Source organism: Pseudochaenichthys georgianus, chromosome 3 (genome assembly GCF_902827115.2).
Source record: "Pseudochaenichthys georgianus chromosome 3, fPseGeo1.2, whole genome shotgun sequence".
In the NCBI taxonomy this organism is placed as follows: Eukaryota; Metazoa; Chordata; class Actinopteri; order Perciformes; family Channichthyidae; genus Pseudochaenichthys; species Pseudochaenichthys georgianus.
The window spans coordinates 42107198-42126029 of record NC_047505.1 but is presented as its reverse complement, the minus strand read 5'-3'; the positions used below and the strand labels follow the sequence as shown (position 1 = coordinate 42126029).

General features: G+C 41.5%; 1 protein-coding gene across 1 annotated transcript; it reads left to right on the top strand.

Moving 5' to 3' along the window:
- The first annotated feature begins 379 nt into the window (after window positions 1-379).
- On the top strand, window positions 380-18832 carry urb2 (URB2 ribosome biogenesis homolog). Its single transcript, XM_034075513.1, has 12 exons — window positions 380-456; window positions 1098-1253; window positions 1820-1996; window positions 2197-3359; window positions 3687-3825; window positions 3944-6422; window positions 7329-7489; window positions 7714-7824; window positions 9959-10201; window positions 12524-12620; window positions 13652-13779; window positions 18120-18832. The coding sequence occupies exons 2-12, from the start codon at window positions 1128-1130 to the stop codon at window positions 18315-18317; spliced, it is 5022 nt and encodes a 1673-aa protein (XP_033931404.1). The 5' UTR covers window positions 380-456; window positions 1098-1127; the 3' UTR covers window positions 18318-18832.

The window sequence follows — 18832 nt, the reverse complement described above, 5'->3', positions numbered from 1 at the left end:
GATAAAAATAGATCAACAGTAGAAAAGTTTATCTATTGAATAAACAATATACATTTACAGAATTAATAATGATATATTGACATTTATGTAGTGAAATTACTATTTTAAACCTTTTTTATATGTATTTTTCGTTGTTTGGATTACTTTTTCTAAGTAGCTTTAGTTGATCAAACTACACATCTCTCCTTTGGGTAACTTTTCTGTAGTTCATCTTCTTCCAGTGTGAAGTAAATGGTACTGTATCTGGAAAACAATAAGAAAGAAACAAATAAAAGACGTCACTTAATTAATTATAAAAAGAAAAGGGAGTCACATTTAATCTACTTTTCATTCTTGAATTACTTTTTAATACTGCCTCTTTAAATCGTCTATCGATTGCTCGTGCCTAGCCTGCAGGGTGAAAGTTGAAAGTTCGTCTACATCTGAAAACAGGAGACACGTGCGGGTTGAAAAGTCGTAAGTCTGATAAACTCAGTCACCACAAATGCATTTAACTATCCTTAAACAATGTTTAATTAAAGCTCATTGATTGTTTGCGTGCGTGTTGACGAGAAGCAGCTCCAGTTGCTTACTTTGACTTTAGCAGGAAGATGCTAATGTCAGATGTCTTAGCTATAACCACGCATGTCGGTGTTAAAGCTTGTTTTCATTATGCTATCTGATGAAATGACACATATTTGCCTTTGCGTTTAACTCTTAACGATATATTTTTGAAAATGTGTGTCTGTGTATGCTTACCTGGCTGAAGTTGTATTTGCCATCAGTTTAAGGTGTTTTTTTTTATTTTATGTTTAAAACACCGCTTTCCATGGTCTTTTTATTATAGATTTCATACACTCTTCTCTTGTCTCTTACCCAAGTTGTGTATGACTGCTAGAGAGTGGTGGAGGAGGTACTTCGATCTTTTAATGGCCCATTTCAGATGTAGGTTTATTATGTTATTGAATTGTAATGATTGATGCATACATTTCACTTAGTTATGCATATTGTAAAGGTAGGGCTCATATTAACTATTTACTTTATATCCTGGTTAGCTTGTGAATTTCCTCAAAGGAATAACACTTCTAAAACTCGTCTTCTCCCTCCCCTCTCTTCAGACCTGTGCAGCAGTAGCACCATCTGAAGAGATGGCTGCCATCTACTCAGGTATCCATCTGAAACTGAAGAGTCCTCATACTCAATGGGAGGACAAGTTAAAGCTGGCACGTTTTGCCTGGATCTCCACTCAGTGCCTGCTCCCCAACAAGGAACAGGTAACCACTGTTAAGTTATGTTACAGGTGTTTGTGTCTTCACAGAATGACAATGGTTGCTGTTGTTTTTTAGATGTTCTGTGTTTGCTGTGAGAAGTGCCTACTGTAGTTTATTATCTGAGACAAAACCCATAATGTACAGTATAATCAATAAAGACCGGTACCAATTGTCTACACTTAAATAGCAGCACATCGTTTTGTTAATTATGTCATTTACATTATCTGCAGATTATATGTGTCCTACAGTACACCTTTATTCCAATAAAGCCTTTTTTGAAATGTATTAATCTTAGCAGTGCTGTAGTCTTTTTTTCTTTTGGATTGCTTTTGGAGGTACTTTTAAGACTTTGGCATGAATCTTAGTGCATGTTTTTCGACCAAATGTACCCTTAAGGTATTGTACAGTGCTATATTTTCTATTTCCATTCATTAATTGGATAAGTTTATGATAAATAATCTCTGTCATTTCAGATATACATGAGTAATTCATATTGTCTGTTTTGAATGATTTGAAAGCAGCATATACATGTCCACCATGTACTCTGTCTTGATTCTCTTCACATGTAGGTGCTGTTGGACTGGTGCACCCACGCTCTGACGGGCCGGTACAACCAGAAGGTGGAGTTTTCTGACGATGTTCTTGAAGGACTGTGGTGTTACCTTGACGATCTTCTTCACAGCAAGAAGCTCCACTCTCTTCTGAAGCAGGGCAAGACCGTCAGCCTGAGGCTCAACATGGCACAGGTGTGCTGCAGAAACTTTCATAAGAACACCAGCACACATGTACACCCTTTTTGCCTCACCTTAAAAATAAATGACTGATGTGTATCTCGCACATACGATTAGATGCTTTGGCTGCAGAGCATTCCTACTCTACAAACATGGTGTGTTGAGATTGAAATATGAGGATGTTACTGACAACCCTTTTTTCTTTTTATCTCTAGCTGCTGCTTGACCGTCTCCAGGAATGTGCACGTGTTGGCTCTAAGTCTCCGGTGTGTGTGTCCACCATCCTCAGTGTGTGTCAGGGCCTCCTTTCTTCCCCTGTGCTCTCGTCTGTCTTCACCACAAAGTATGAACTCATAGTTGATCTCCTGGCTAAGCTCTGCTCTCTGGCCTGCTGTGAACTTCAACAGCCATTGCTCACAGAGCCCTTAGTGACAGCATCTGTCACATGTGGGGATGAAGTGATGACTGAGAGTCATCAAATCGATTTGGACCATTCCCAAATTGATCCGATAACTGAAAATCCTCCTGGTGAGCCTGAGTTAGACGCTAATAAACCCCCTGCCAAGCCAAAGGAAAATGTCCGCTCAGCTAATTTGTTTGATGTCTTGCTTCAAGTGCTGTCATGTTATTTGTCGGTCCAGCGACAACAAGCCAATCCCAACAGAGTCTCTACCATGGTAACCAACCAGCTGATCCAACCTTTAGTATTACTCCGACACCTGCTTACCTCTGGGGAATTTGCTGCTGCTCACACACACCTGCGCCTCCGTCAGCAGCTGTCCAGAGACGTCCGCATCAAGATTGACTCCATTCTCCAGTTAGCTCTGTTCCCCTCTGAGCACCTGGCCGCTTACAAGGACGAGCTCCTTCCATCTAAAGAAGAGTCTGGGAAACGCGGTCCTGGAGGCGCAAAAGGCCCCTTAAAGCCAGTCAGTGCAATACTCTCCAAACTGAGTGCTCCAGGATACTGTGAGCCGGCCCTCCACTACACTGTGAAGTCCAACACAATGTCTCTGCTGTTTAAGTTCTTTGTGGAAAGCTACGGAAAAGGGAGAGGAGAAAGTGAGGAAACACACAGGATGCTGTGTTTTTATTTCCTCGCCAGATTGGTCCCAACCTTGGATATGCATCTCGATGAAAACTCCCCTGCCAAAGCAGACCAGCCAGTTCCTGTTACCCCGGGGCAGAAGTCTCCCCCATCCTCCCCCGGTCCCCCAGAGAGCTGGAGCCTGGCTCTGCTGGCGGTGGAGTCCCTGCTGAACCAGACTCTGTCAGCTGATATTTACAATGTAGCAGCAGACCGGATCAGACATGCAGAGGTCCAACTCAAGTTTTACGGAGCTCTGGGACAAATGCTCTTCAACCACGCCCAGCCAAGGTAAACCAAAACTCCTTGATGTATTCAGTTAAAGGTGGAGTCTGTGATTCTGGAGAAAGACTGTAGATATTTGAACAACAGTTTGCTCTCCTTTTGGCCGGCAAGCAAATCAAGGCACACTCCTGTATTAGCAGGAGCCTTTAAAAAAACAGCAATTTAACGGCACCATCATTTATATTTAAAAAAAAACCTCATTTATTTACGACATTAAGTCAAGCTTTATTCAAAAAGTTAAAACAAAGCTTTGAATGTAAAATAAAAAGTGTAAACCTTTGAAGTGTAACCTTTTTCTTTGTTGAATTGTTATCTTTTCCTTTTATCCTTCAGCATCCCGGCATGGTACCGCTGTTTAAAAGCGCTGTTGAGTCTCAACCATCTGATTATTGAACCAGACCTGGACCAGCTGTTATCTTCAGCCTGGGTTGACTCTGAATGCATGGAAGCACGAGTGCAACGGGCCAGACAGGTTTTTACATTTAATCCTAAATGTGTATTTCAGAAAAGAAAACTCAACTTGCGAATGCAGGATTACAAATGTGTGAGGGATTAGTTTTGACTGAGACCAAATGTTTGTTTCCCAACAGCTCCTGGTGTGCAGTCTCCTCCAGACGTACACTAAGCTCCGTCAGCTGCCTCGCTTCTTCTCCGAGCTCTTGACTGTGATCTGTCAGCCAGCATCAGACAACCTCCGACCTCCTCTGCTCTCTGAGGGCGCCTCCGTCTCGCTCAGGACTTGTCTGCTGGACACTCCTTCTTCCCAGGGGCTGGAGATCTGCTCATTGGTGTTGGAGAGCATCAGGACACATATACTACCTGACATGGTGCAGGAGGAAAGAGAGGCAGAGAAGATGGAGATTGATGGTGAAGGAGATGACAATGGAGCGAAAAAAGATCAGAGTAGAAAAGATGCATCTCAGAAGCTGTTCTCCCTCAGTCAGCTGCTACATGTCGTTTTGTTTAGTCTGAAGACTCTAGACAATGCCTCTCCTCTTCCCATAGTCAGGCAGAGTCAGGCTTTGATTGTGGAGATGCAACAGGTTGTCAAGGAGCTACTGAATCTGTTGTCAACAGAAGAAAAAGCTGTAAAAACAAGTTCAGTTCAAAGTACCCCACGGAAACGCAAAAATAATTTGGACCAGAAAGAGTCGGAGCAGATGTCGGAGTATAACATGGGAGCACTGTGGGAACAGAAGACCCTTGATGCCACTCTGCTTCTCCGATACACCCTGGTGGAGGTCGACACGCTGTTTGATATCCACTGCAGCAAATACACAGCGCTGACAGCCGCTGCAAGCGAGACTGAAGACCGTGCTCCGGTCCTAACACAGATAGAAAGCCTCCTCTCTAGTGAGATTGTTCCGTCACATCTGCAGCCGTCCTGCAACCCCTTGAGCCGTCTGCTGCTCAAACTCCTCACTTTGCAACAGATGAAAAAAGTTCTCTTAGATACCCCCTTACTCTCTGAACCCAGCACAGCAGCTCTTCTAAACAGCGCGGCACAGTTTATTTTAGCTAAATTAGAGTTGAGTCTGGATGGAGAGCAGGTATGGGACGGGCAGATAGCGAGTGTGACCTCCAGCTCTTACCCCGCAGCTCACTGGTATCTCATCACATCCAACTTGCCTCTGATTGCTCCTTACCTGACCGGAGAAGATGTGGGTTGTGTGGCTGATATGCTTGTTGGTTCACTTCTCAGCAGACAAACCAACGGAGGAAAAGGCTGTCCCCCCGGCTCTCTCAGCGTGTCTCTTGTATCATCACAACTTGTCCAAAGCCCCGTTCTTGCTGAGTTGCCTTCCTTGTTCTCTGCTACCGTTTGTTCCCTTTCAGACAGGATTGTTAGTGTTCTCAAGGCAGCTCATATACCCAAGGTTTGTCCTACACTGTTGAAGATTCAGGAGAAAGGAACTGGAGCTTGTGAGAGACTGCCTCTGTCCACACTTGTGAATAAAGAGACTATAGTTGAGGATATATTGGCATCCTCAAAGGCTGGAGAGGTGTCTGTGTTGCTGACTGACACACAAAGCAAGGAGCTGGTAGACTTACTCCAAATCTTAACCAATCTAAACCCAGATGGGATGAACTCTGAGGATATCTCCTCTGTTTTCCTCCTGCTCTTCTTCATGCTCACCTCCACCTCCAGTCAGAAAGCCGTGGAGCCTCCTGAATCTGGAGATGAAGCTCTCTTCCTGGTGAAGCTGCTCAGGATTCTCACCTGTTTCCTGGAGGGTAGAAACTTCCAAAGTGTTTTGAAGCTCACCCACGGTGGGACCCTGCTGCAGGCCTCTGTTTCCTCTCTCCTCTGGCGCAGCAACAATGGAGCATTCGGAGTCACAAGCAGCTCCGATTGGTTGGATTTAATCAAAGAAGCGCAGGGCTTCATCAGGGCCTTAGTCCAGTTGATCATAATCAGAAACAGCAGCGTTCGTCTCAACCTGGACCAGTTTGCCTCATATCTTACCACTGAGGAGATGTCAAACATGAATATAGTGGCCCCCAGTTCAACAGCTGTGTCAGGTAAACCAGGAGCATCCATTTTGTCTGTTCATCTCCTGCTGGCATCGCTGACCTCCTTCTCCCAGGCAATGACCTCTAACTTGGGGAAGAGTAAACAAATGGATCAAACTCTGACTCGGATGCTCACAAGAACGACCGCTTCATTAGGACCGGCTGTTGAGTCCATCCTTAAACCCCAAACTCTCAGCGAGTCACCCATCCAACCTGCCAGCGTCCTCGGCCAGGCCTTTGTAGTAGAAGTCGTGACGGTCATGCTGCACTGCGAGCTGTCCTCACTGTCAGTGGAGGACGAGAACAAGCAGAAACAAATGAGACACATGGCTCTCTATCAGGGCTGCTGCCAGCAGATCCTCAAAGAAATCAGTTGTGCCCACAGGCCGTTGGACTTCCTTGTTTCTTCTCTCCATTTCCTGTCCACTTTCTACAAAGCAGTGGAGAAGACCAGAGGAGAGAGGGAGGAGAAGGAAGGAGAGGAGAAGAAGGAAGGGAAGGAGTTGGATGAGCTGTACATGCAGATACTGCAGAATGTGCACAAACTGCTGACGGGTACGTGAAGCAAACAATATCCTTCAGCCAGTGTTTGTCTTTCATTTTGCTCCTCTGCATATTGTACATATTGACACAAGTTTACAAGTGATTTAATTGAGATAACTCTATGTATCATGTCTTAAAAAAGCAGTAATTTAACAGCGCCATAAATTATATTGATATAACCTCATGTTCCAGATGTTCATTTTGATACATTTGTAGTTTCTAGGAGACAGATTATTAAAAGAAAAGCAGGAAAAGGATATAAAAAGCAATACATCTAAAAATGTGGCATCATTAATCAAAATGCTTAATTATATAGACCAGCGGTTCCCAACCTTTTTCAACTCAGGGCCCACTTAAGAATCAAAAAATGTTACGTGGCCCACATTCAACCATAAACAATACGGAGGCTAAATAAAGTTCTCAGAGTACTTTAGATTTTAATTAGAAAAGGAGCTGGCTATCAGTAACAAACAGACATTTGTATTACACGGTTTAGTTGAATACTCGATTCTGATTGGTCAATTCAGAACATGTAACACGTTGTTAATCCAGTAGTACTGACCGCTTTCAAGGACTGTAATAACCGTTGCTAAGGAGGATCAAAAAAGGAAAAGAGGCTAAAATAAAAACAAATCTTAATAATGAAATGTTTACACACAAATCATAAGGTTTTGCAAATTATTTGGCGGCCCACTTGCAATGCCTTTGCGGACGACTAGGGGGCCGCGGCACACAGATTGGGAACCCCTGATATAGACGATAAACATTAGAAACACTTATATTGCCGTTTTTAGTGCAACATCACTGCTCATTTCACTCATTGGTAAATGAACTCTGACAGTGTCAATCAAAACTGTTTTGTTTTTCAGTAATGCATCAATATCCTGATTGTGACACATTTTCACTTCTGCTATTCAGCTTCTTGGCTCTCTGCGAGTGATGTGTGTGAGCTGGAGCCGGCTGTGCAGGAGCTGCTGCGCCACCTGCTGGAGAAAAGCACCACAGGTCGGTTTAACCTGCTGCTGCTGCTGATCCGAGAGGGGCTGGACACAGGCAAACTGAGGGCAGGAAACTACAGGGTGAGGGTCAACCCTGATCACTTTCATACATTTAGATATCCCTTGTTTGAATAGAGTCCATTTATTTTTTCTGTGCAGTTTTTACAATGTGTCATATGAACAGCTCTCTTACTTGATGGGAGGGAGATTCTGCTTTGTTTTGCCCCCACAATGAATCATGTAGGCTGTCGCATTGAATGAAAATCAAATGATCAGATTTCTCCCTCTCTGTCTCTGTTCTCCAGGAGGTGCTATCTGCAGTGATCATCATTAAGCTGCTTTCCTGCTGTCAGTTACCTGAGCCCTGCTCTAAAGCTCTGTGGCTCATTGCACCACAGATTATATCTGCCATGGTGGTGAGAAAAACACACACACACACACACGCACGCACGCACGCACGCACACACACACACACACAAGTCTCATGCTGCAAACACATCCAATAATTTGTCTCAGTGGGCCTGTTTGTTACTCATAGAAAGAAAACACAGATTTGTGGATTTTGTTTTTAGTATCAGGAGTTGTTTGGGTTAATCCTTTTATTTTTTAATTGGCATTACGCTCGTCGTATCAGCAGGGGAGAGACCAAGTAATTGCTTTGCAAGTCACACAAGTAATCTTCAAATCAAGTCCCAAGTACTAAACTGTGATTTGCAATTATAACAACAGAGTAAAAGTATAATTAAATTATCAATGCATATTAAAATGTGTTTTTGTTTGTTCAAGAAAAAGTGTTAAAAATGCGACTAAACCTAGTTATATAAAGTTATGCTGCACTTTCTAAGCATTTAATTAGGTTTCTTAAAAACATAAGTTCTAATCTTTTGGCTTGGTGGACTGGATCAAGTATTTGTAAAGTCAAAGTGCTCAGGTCCAAGTTAAGTCATATGTCATTGGTTTTAATGTCCAAGTTGAAATGTATGTTTTTGGCCATTCGGTTGAGTCTAAAGTCATTAAATGTCTGAACTAAATGTCAGACCTTGTACTGAATAATTAACATTTTGTTACATGTCGTTGAAAATGACCTTCAGGAGTGGTGAACAGTATTTCAGGATGAAAAGACAATTGCACAGTTTTCTGAAAGCCTGACATGAGGCCTTAACATTATTTTAACGGTACATAAGTACATGTTTGTGAATCAGAGAAAATGGATTGAATTGATATCATAGTGCACTTGCTGGATAGAGGTATACATTTCTAACATTCGGAAAATCATAAAGAAGGAACTCTCAGTGTAACATGCCCAGATACAGAAACTCAAGCAGGGCACAGTGACACATGTTTTCCTTCGACCTTACATCAGTAATCATTGTAGGGACTAGAAGCACATGTGACAGACGTCTTGAGTGACTCGGCAGCCAAAATGACAATCACAATCACAGTCTGCTGGTTTCTGTCGGAGAGCCTGTTATCTGTAATTTCCTCTAAGGCTCCTTTAGGTCAATGTGGTTTCCATCAGAGCTGCTGGGAGGAGCAGACAGACAACACAGCAATCTGCTTAAAATATACTGTACACACACAGTTACACACACAGCACTTTCTTAGTATGCTAACCATGCTGCTGTGTCATCTGTCTGATCTATTGATTATATAATTTCTTCACCTTCTTCTTAATAGGCGGTGTAAGAGAAGGCTAGTTTAAAAGTTCTAAATCATTCAAATTGAATGCCAGTAAAATAATAATATCTTTAATAGCAGTAGAATAGATATAAAAAGTCCTATTTTCTGGGGAGCAACACACAGATCTTGAACAGCATGCAATTCGGCAAAAAAGGGTAACATCCGAAATAGGTTTTATGGTAACATAATAGGCATTTCTCACGGAGGACATGTTGACTTGTCACAGCAGAAATGGCACAGGTGGAGATAATAAAATAAATGATGGCTGAATTTGAGCTGCTTCGGTTTAAGCTCCCTAAAATGAACAGAGCCATTGTTTGTTATTAGTAACACCTGTGCTCTTCCTGCTATGATGAAGCAATATTTCCTGCTGTCGAAAAGGCCTGCTGCTGTTGCCAGGATCTTGATTTTCATATTGAATTCTCTAACAAATACTTTTAGAGAGCCGTAAAAGGTCATTTAAAACTTGTCCCTGAAATGTCAAATGTATGTGCCTTTGTTCATTTGCAACTAGGGATGGGTTGATATATAGAACTTCAATAACTGGATGGTACATTTCCACAAATATGCACTCAAGACTTGACAATTCTTTCTAGCTTACTATCATGGCAGATATGTCAAAAGAGACCCTGATTTAAAATAATACTGAAAGTATCATGATTCACACTGTGTTGCTGTTTTTAATATGCCATTTAAAATGCCATTTTAATCATCCCATACCGTATTTTGAGGACTATATCAATTATATCATGAACTGCAATGTTATTGAACAGGTTAATCTTCACATAAAAGTATTCATGAACTGTTTGCACCTACCTGCTTGCATATCCTTCCTCTAACTCTTCTGTGTGCGTATCCCTGTTGTTACAGTTTTTGGTAAAATCCTCCACGCAGGACGTCTCTCTGACCGTTCCTTTCACGGTTCCCACGGTGACGTCCATGACATCACTGCTGCGTCAGGGCGAGGGGCTCCTCACCAACCCTCATCATGTCCTCCTCATCCTCGGGGCGCTGCAGTCGGTGCCCCTCGACCACCTGACCCCGCCCGTCTACCACTCGGTGTTTCTGACCATTCATGAGGCGCTGTTTGCCATCATCCAGCGTCATCCACAGGTAAGAAGAGGGTTTATCGAAGGAGGAATCTAACTTGAAGATGATTTAAAGAAACGTTTTTTGTATGAAAACACTGTCAAAGGTTTATAGGCGTAGATTTAATAGGGGATTACATTGGAATCTAGGGTTTGACTTTGCCTCTGCAACAAGATGTGATAATATTAAAAATACAGTTATTAATGCATGTGGTGTAACCTTACACACAGCTACCAACAAGTGCAGCAGAAATGTGTGAGTGAGACAAAAACATAAAATAGGCCAATAAGTGTATTAGATTTTCCCAGAAGATTTGAATTATGGTTCATATAAACTGAATCACTGGTTCATTTTGCTAAAACTAATGCAGCGTAAAACTAATTGCTAAAACTAATGCAGCGTAAAACAATCGATACTGAGATAAATCCTACCTGCTAGAAGGTTATATTGTTGAGTGTATCTTGAAACTGTTTTACAAATGTGTTGATTTAACTTGATGGTTTTTCTAGGTGGTCCTAGTATTATATCCAACCCATTTCCATTTGTATCATTGAAGGTTGGCTCTTTCCTCTGTGATTTTGTCTCAATCACAGAACATGCAGGATAAGACTTTCCTCTGCTCTTTGTGATGTTAAAAAGAAAACATTATTTATCAGGCACTTACCCGATTGTGGCCTTTATATGAACCAAACCTGACCTTTATGTAATAAGGTCATTACAGCTCAAGGCTGCTGGTTTGAATACCTTATTTAAAGAATATGCGGTATGTGTTTTAAACTCTGCAACCCAGGATGCCCCAGAGGAATGTGTCTTTTTAAAGAAAGGATATTGCAGCTACCAGAGTCATGCTGCAGCCGCACCAAACCACAAACATCCCAATTCTCAGCTTTTACTGGAACTGCTTGCAATGCACCCTAAGAATACAAAAAATACATTTTCCCAAGAGAGAGACATTTTTACTACAAATATAAAATATTCAAATGATAGTCCACATTCCAGCCCACAGACAACCGTTTGCATTTTTGTTGTGGTGGTGTTAATGTGATAATTTCTTTGTTGTACACTTCCCGAAATGTTGACTACTTTTTTTGTTGAGAAAAAGTGACTGGTACAACTGAAATGGTGCAGCTGCTTTGAATCAAACAAGGAAAGAACCAGCTAACTGATATCAGATGTTTGTTAGGGTAAAATACAGCCGGGTAGGAGGGAGGTAAAGGGGGGGGGGAAATAAAACTGAGAGGAGAGTGGAGGCAAGAACAAAACAACAGGGTTGAAATGAGAGAAGAGGCAGAGAACTTGGGATTTGAATGCGATGCACGAGGGAAGTTTCAGGAAAAAGTATAAAAGAAGGGAGCGAGCTGGAGAAAGGAGGTGTGATAGGGGGGAGGTAGGGTAGCTGGCATGCAGTGGTGGTTGGCATGGAGCAGGTATAAGTTGATGGAAACCATTACTAAGCCCCAATTAGAGCTGCTGACATCATCTGCTCCTCGTTTATATTCTCTCTCTTCATCCCTCCTTGGTCCACTTCAGGCCTTGAAAAGGGAACAAAGATAGAGGTGTGGATGGAAAATGCAAACGTAGCTTTAATGGAAATCCATTTTACTTCTGTACTTTTTGGAGTGTAGCTTTATAGCTGCTCTGTTATGACTTAATTAGTGAAAACGATGTGATGGACAGATATTGCAGGACAGTTCTGTCAAAATAAAAAAGATGTTTCTCTGGTTAACTTCTAACATCCTAATTTCCCCCTTTTAATCTTCCCATAAATCTTCTTAGAATGTACACAAAAAAGAAAGATTTTATCAAACTGGCAATATCACTTGTGTTTGATCTATTCTTCTAATTGTCTACATATTTCCGTGTTATCTGGCCTACATATTTGCTGTTCATGTTGAACAATCACAAGTGTGTAAAGCACTCGGGAGCTACAGTATTTAAAATATGGAGGATGGAAAGTTTGTCTTGGATTCAAGTAAAAGTCTGTCATAAACTGTTAAATCAGTTGGATTAACCTCAAGAATATATGTACCATCCCACCGCATCATTGAAAATAGAGGTTTTCCAACATAAACAATGGTTAGATTATTTGGGGGGAGGGACTAGAGGGATACGTCATGAAGCACAGGTCCTGAAACTGAACCAAGATGATATGGCATGCACTGTAACCATTCAGCAACCAAAGTGCTTCGGTGGTTTGCTTGTCCTCCACTCTTTGTGGCTGTGGAAAAACCAACATAGCAGATTTAAACAACACTGAGTGTCCACACCTATAATATAGGTTAAGTCTACACAATTCTGCTACAAAACAAATGACGTTTTATGACTGTGAACGTCTCTTGTGTCCAGGTGATGCTGAACGCCGCTCCGTCCTTCTTGAATGTCTTCTATCGTCTGGTGGCATCCATTATGCAGGAGGGTCGGCAGCGAGGGGACAGTGACACAGGTAACGTACAACCACTCTAACCAAAGGACTTGTTATATTACCATATATAATGTGGAGGTAAATACTGGTTTAAGGAAGAAGCACTCCACTTTCTGTACGAATACCTGTTTCATTTACCTACTTTGAAAAGCATAGGAGTTGAGTTTTCTCTTAGAGAGAGTAATAAGAGAAGTTTATAACAGTCCTGAAACCCTGATGTTCCACACATGCAAAAAAGATTGTTAAAGACGACATCATCTGCTAATTTTCAGGTTCATATTTGTATTTTGTGCCTCTATTGTGACACGTTTGCACGCTTTAATATAAAATAAGTAAACAAAAGTGTCCAATGGATGTGTTCCAGGGGGGGGGAGGGGGGAGTGTGTGGGAGAGAAACTCCCTCTGTAGGGAATTTGGGGATTTCAGCCTTTTAAGACCATTTACATGCATTAAAACCTATGTACCACACTACAGGAAAGGGAAACCCCCAAAAGCATTATAGGGCCACTTTAATACATTATAAGCAAGACAGAAATATTCCTGTTACTGGATCTGGTATTTGCCCAAACACAAACACTTGGCAGTTTTTTGATTTCCCCTCAACATCAGTAGCCCTCCAGAAAAGACAAATGTTGATACACTTTTCTAAATCCATTGTAAACTGCAGACATCTGTTGCATACATCTCTACCTCCTCAACGCATGAATGATTGTGTACCAGCCAATCAGTGTGCTCTTTTACCAAGTTGGAGAGGATTTCTGTTTGTTTTATTCTGTGCTGCTCACCACATCGCTTCAATTTTTAAGAAATACAAACATTTCATCCTTAATGTGTTTTTAAGTTGTATAGCAACATTGTTTATAACGGTAGGATCAATTTAAGCTCAAAAGGTACAGTAGAAGTTTGCCAATGTTCTCACTTCTCTCAGCAATAAATCCAAACTATATTGCACAGTGTATACTTTGGGATGATATCTCAATAGGACTTTTTTTATCACATGCAAACTCTTTTATAATTTAATATTGATCTTTGTTGTTTTTCTTAATTTCCAGACGGTGACGTGTATCTCCAGTGCTCCAGATTAATAGAGAGGATGTACTCTCACATTGCTGCTACAGCCGAGAGCTTCACCACACTGTCGGCCTTCATGGTGGCTCAGTACGTCACAGAGCTGCAGAAGGTACACACTCACGCACACACACACACACACACACTCAGAAGTCATAGTATCATACAGAGTCAACACAATTCCTCATCCAAACCCAGCTGTCATCCCCACTGATTTTCCACAGCTGTGGGTTACAAACACACACAAATACACACACACACCGACACACACACACACTGTCACCAGGATCTTATCTGATCCTTTGATCCAGCAGTTTGTCTGGTGGTGTGTGTTGAGCTGGCCAGATTCAGTTGAGCATGGTGACGGAGAAGCTGTCGCTCAGATTCAGAGATGGGAAGTATTTTCATTGGCCTGAATGTGAATGTGCTCAAATCTGTGTGAACGGGTCCCGAATGACTGTAACTCCATGTGCTGGAAAAAAGCTTAAAGCTGGACGGAGCAGTGAGTAACGTCTAGCCTGTGAACGCGGCTCCTCTCTGTCAACACACTGTATTTAACATGACGCCAATCTGACTCTGCAGTTTCCACATGGAGAGAAGGAAAAGAAAACAGACAGACAGACAGACAGACAGACAGACAGACAGACAGACAGACAGACAAAGGGGTGTTTGGGATCCTTTGAGCTCTGGGTGACTCATCAAATAATCCAAACATTGGATTTTTAATGGGGCTTTTCAAAGAGATGGACCTCTTTTTAAATCATAGCTAGCCGTCTCTCTGTCAGAACAGCTTCTAATGGCTTTTAGCCTCAGCTGAACTTTCTGAGTGGCAGCCAGGTGTTATTAGACCTGAGTGCAGTGCAGTTAGAACAACTTTTTTTAATGTGGGAGAAGTTTGTGGATTTGGGCATGTGTCTCGAGTTAGACTTGGTATTCTATTAACCCTTAAATGGTTTCTGTATTCTGGGGGATACAGTCATTTTAAAGGCTGTGTCCATGTGGAGTAACGATGTAATATATGGGTGTACTATTGGCGCTACATTGGTTCAATATGGGCCTAATAACAATCTTGTATGGGTGCAATAACAAGTGTAACATTGGTATAATGGGCGGTGGTGGCGAAGTCTATAGGGACTTGGCTTGGCAACTGGAAGGTCACCAGTTCAAGTCCCGGCAAGACCAAGTGCTACCGAGGTGTCCCTGAGCAAGGCACCGTTCCCTACACTGCTCCCCGGGCGCTGTTCAAAATGGCTGCCCACTGCTCCTAACACTAGGATGGGTCAAATGCAGAGAAACAATTTCCCCACGGGGATTAATAAAGTATATCAATCAATCAATCAATCAATCAATCAATCAATCAATCAATCAATCAATCAATCAATAATACAGGTGTCATAATGGTTTAATAGGGGTGTATTAATGTGTGATATGGGTTTAATCATATATTTGTATGTGATTGCCCATTTTACGGTTAATAAATCCTAATAAAAGAGTACTCTACTAGTTTGGAATTGTACTCGTATTATATTGTTGGACTCATACGGGATCAGAGTCAATGCACACAAGAAACAGAAACAGAGATATCTTGCTTGCTTCTTCACCGAAACACAACTTTGTCTAGCAGCGTTATGTTCTATTGAGTTTTCCCAGAATCCAGATCCAAGTATTCGGACAGCCAGCGAAGCACTAATTGTAATTTTGGCAAACTACAGCTCCTCATGACATTTGATCAGTTGTTTTCACGAAACCCATAATAGGCTCTCCTGTAATCAGATGAGCGAGGTCTTATCTAATCATTTAACAGTCCGCAGCAGAGAGCGGCTGTCAATCTTATGAGTGGTATCAAAGGTCTGAAGACTGAGGTCCAGCCAACTCTGTGTGTGTGTGTGTGTGTGTGTGTGTGTGTGTGTGTGTGTGTGTGTGTGTGTGTGTGTGTGTGTGTGTGTGTGTGTGTGTGTGTGTGTGTGTGTGTGTGTGTGTGTGTGTGTGTGTGTGTGTGTGTGTGTGTGTGTGTGTGTGTGTGTGTGTGTGTGTGTGTTCAGATCCTCATGTTTAAAAATGATGCGTTCCACTTTTACGGTCAGGCTGAAACATATACTTGAGTTGGCAATGGTGACGTTCAGAAAAATAAAATATTGATGTTGGTATGTTGATGATACAGAGCATAATATTGTGTTTATTATTTAGTGCCTCTTAAATCTTTTACGATGTTCAATAGACAGTTCTCCAAAAAATCATCGATACCCTGATATGACTAGATACCAGAGATGTTCACAAGTCTTTTTTTGCAAGTCCAAGTCCAAGTCTCAAGTCTTTGGTCACGAGTCCAAGTCAAGTCTCAAGTCTTTGTGGGGTGAGACTTGATCAAGTCTCAAGTCTTTGGTCACGAGTCCAAGTCAAGTCTCAAGTCTCTAAAAAAATAAAAGTCTCATGTCTCTTCTGGTTGTAATAAGCCTTCTATTGTCTGCTGCTATCCAGTCTGTTCAGAATACTGCACGGCTATATCTAAGAAATTCAAAGCATTTACTGTGTTATTATCACTCTATTAGCATACAGTATCAGTACTGATTAGTTGTTTGTTATATGATCACTTTAAACAGGCTATTGCAATGCAATATGAGGAAAAACATCACACTTTAGCTAAATGCAAACAACTTATAAGCAAAACACTTCAGAATCAGAAATCAGTATCACAAATACTTTATTAATCCCCCGCAGGGAAACTGTTAAAAGTACTTAAAAGCGGGTAATGATTAACGTTACCGACCTTTTGTATGTCATGTCAAGAGTTGGATGTCAACGCCACTCAACTCAAACAAGTGTGACAAGCAATTCACTAATCTTTTCAAATATTCAGTTACAAAGCTACTAGCAAGCTAAGTCAACATTACATAGCTGATGCTGAGCTAAACATGTTTGCTAACTGTCCATATGCGTTAATGTGACTGACCTCTCCGGGTGAGTTTTCAAGTGCCTGATGAAATTCGACGTTGTTGTTGATTTTGATATTGCAGACTTTGCAGTGTGCGCTCCTTTTGTTGGTGCCGCCAGCGTTTTGTTCGAAGTTGTTGTAGTTGAACCTAATTACAAGCGGTACAGCCGCAGGTGTGCCGCCGGTCGCTATTGTGTTACTACGAGGTAGTAACAGAGGCGCGCACGTCTGCGTAATGAGCCCGGCTAAAGTAACTGGATGGCCTGCCTGCCTGTCAGCCTTCCATCTGGGCACAAACTGATCTCGTGCCCTCATTGGTCATGTGCGCGTTCGTGTGTGTTGGAGGAGGCGGGCTCTATAAGGAAGTAGCAGCCTCTAGCAGATTATCTCCGGTTGTGTATTTTCAAATTCTAGCGATCTCGAGCAGGTTTCTCTCAAATGTACCTACCCCACCTTTAATACGCCAAACATAGAAAACACAATGATTGTTCACGAGTCCCAACACACGAGTCCAAGTCGAGTCTGAAGTCTTTTGGTCACGAGTCCAAGTCAAGTCTGAAGTCTCTGTGTGTGCGACTTAAGTGCGACTCGAGTCCGAGTCGCAGACTCGAGTCCCCATCTCTGCTAGATACATATTTTTAAGGCAGTGTTTAGATAAAATGATGTAATCTTGTAACTTATAAGATTGTTATCGCTGTATTTGCCTTTACCCACTCATTATATTCCATCGTAGTTATATATTTAATTGTATTTGTTATAATCAAGAAATAATTGTATATTTAGTAAAAGCACCAATAGTCAACCTTACAACATCTCAAAATTGAGTACAATCAATATTAAGGTCAAAGATATCATAAGCAATCCTAGTTGAGACTAACTGTTGCAACAGAAGAGTAACTGATTACTATGGAGTTAATACACATCTACAGAAGGCTGAAAATAATAATCTTATGATATTTTATACCTCCTTAAAATCAGCCGTCCTTCTGAAGCCCCTGTGGGCTTTGAATCCAGATTGATAGACCAGCTCCATTTGGCTCTTTAAATATTTGATGTGTCTTTTCCAAACAGGAGTAATTAATTGATCATCCTTCCCCTCTCTTTGGAGTCCTGCTCTTTACATTTGTATTAACATTAGCCAGGATAGAGGATGTTTTCTGTCATTTGATGTCACTCAATTTGAGTTTCATGGTTATGAAGCTGGATGTGAGACTGGGATGAATGTTCAACTATTGTGGCACATAATGTGTGACCAGCAGGTGTGCCTCAGGCTGTATGAAGCCGCACAGTATTCTGTTGCCAGTCAACTAACAAAGAGAAAGACGTGATTTTTATTTTAAGTGCATGAGGAACATTTGGAAGCAGAAAATTGCAGTATGTGACACAGAAAGGATAATCGCTGACTGATGTTACTAAGCCTATGGATGGTGAAACAAAGATAGGATTTATGAAATAGATAAGAACATTGTTTTGACCTCAGATTCATATATGTTCTCCTTCCCTCTTATCTTCCTCTCCAGGTTACTCTGCGTCCAGACGTAAAGCTGCATCTAACGGAGGGGATCTATCGGATACTGGACCTGTGTATGGAGCAGGATATCAAGTTTCTGACGGCCGGGCTGCAGATGGGAGTCCGAGAGGTTTTCAACGAGCTGTACGGCAGCTACACGCACTACCACAAAGCTCAGAGGCAAGGGGAGGAGAAGTACACTGTGTGAACTGTGCCATGCATTCCCAACCACAGATCAGATTTCAATTGAATAAATAATGGAAAGCTATTTGTAATTTATGCTTGAGAATGGGAACAGCTTGTGGATACCATGTGATGTATTCAGAGTGTAAACATAGTAGTCAATAAGAAAGTAGATTTGTTTTTTCTTTAGAAATTATATTCTGCATATAAACACAATACAATACACAGAGGAAAGCAGCCAGCAACACGCCTGCAAAAAAAAAGAGTTTACCAGGTTAGTTGTGAAGAAATCAGAAACATTATAATTTCATTGTATTGTTTTTCGCTTGTCCAATGGAATTACTGCTAAGAGGACCTACACTCTGATGGAGTCAATACAAATAATGGATTAAATGCCGTGTTTGGGTTCAAATGTAAAGATGGTTTTCAGTGAGAAATGATTACACATTCATTGAATTAATGAAGAGAACATATACATTTCTGTTTGAATTATTCCTGTTTCTGTTCTGTTTTTTTACTGAAACTTAATTACTTAATAGA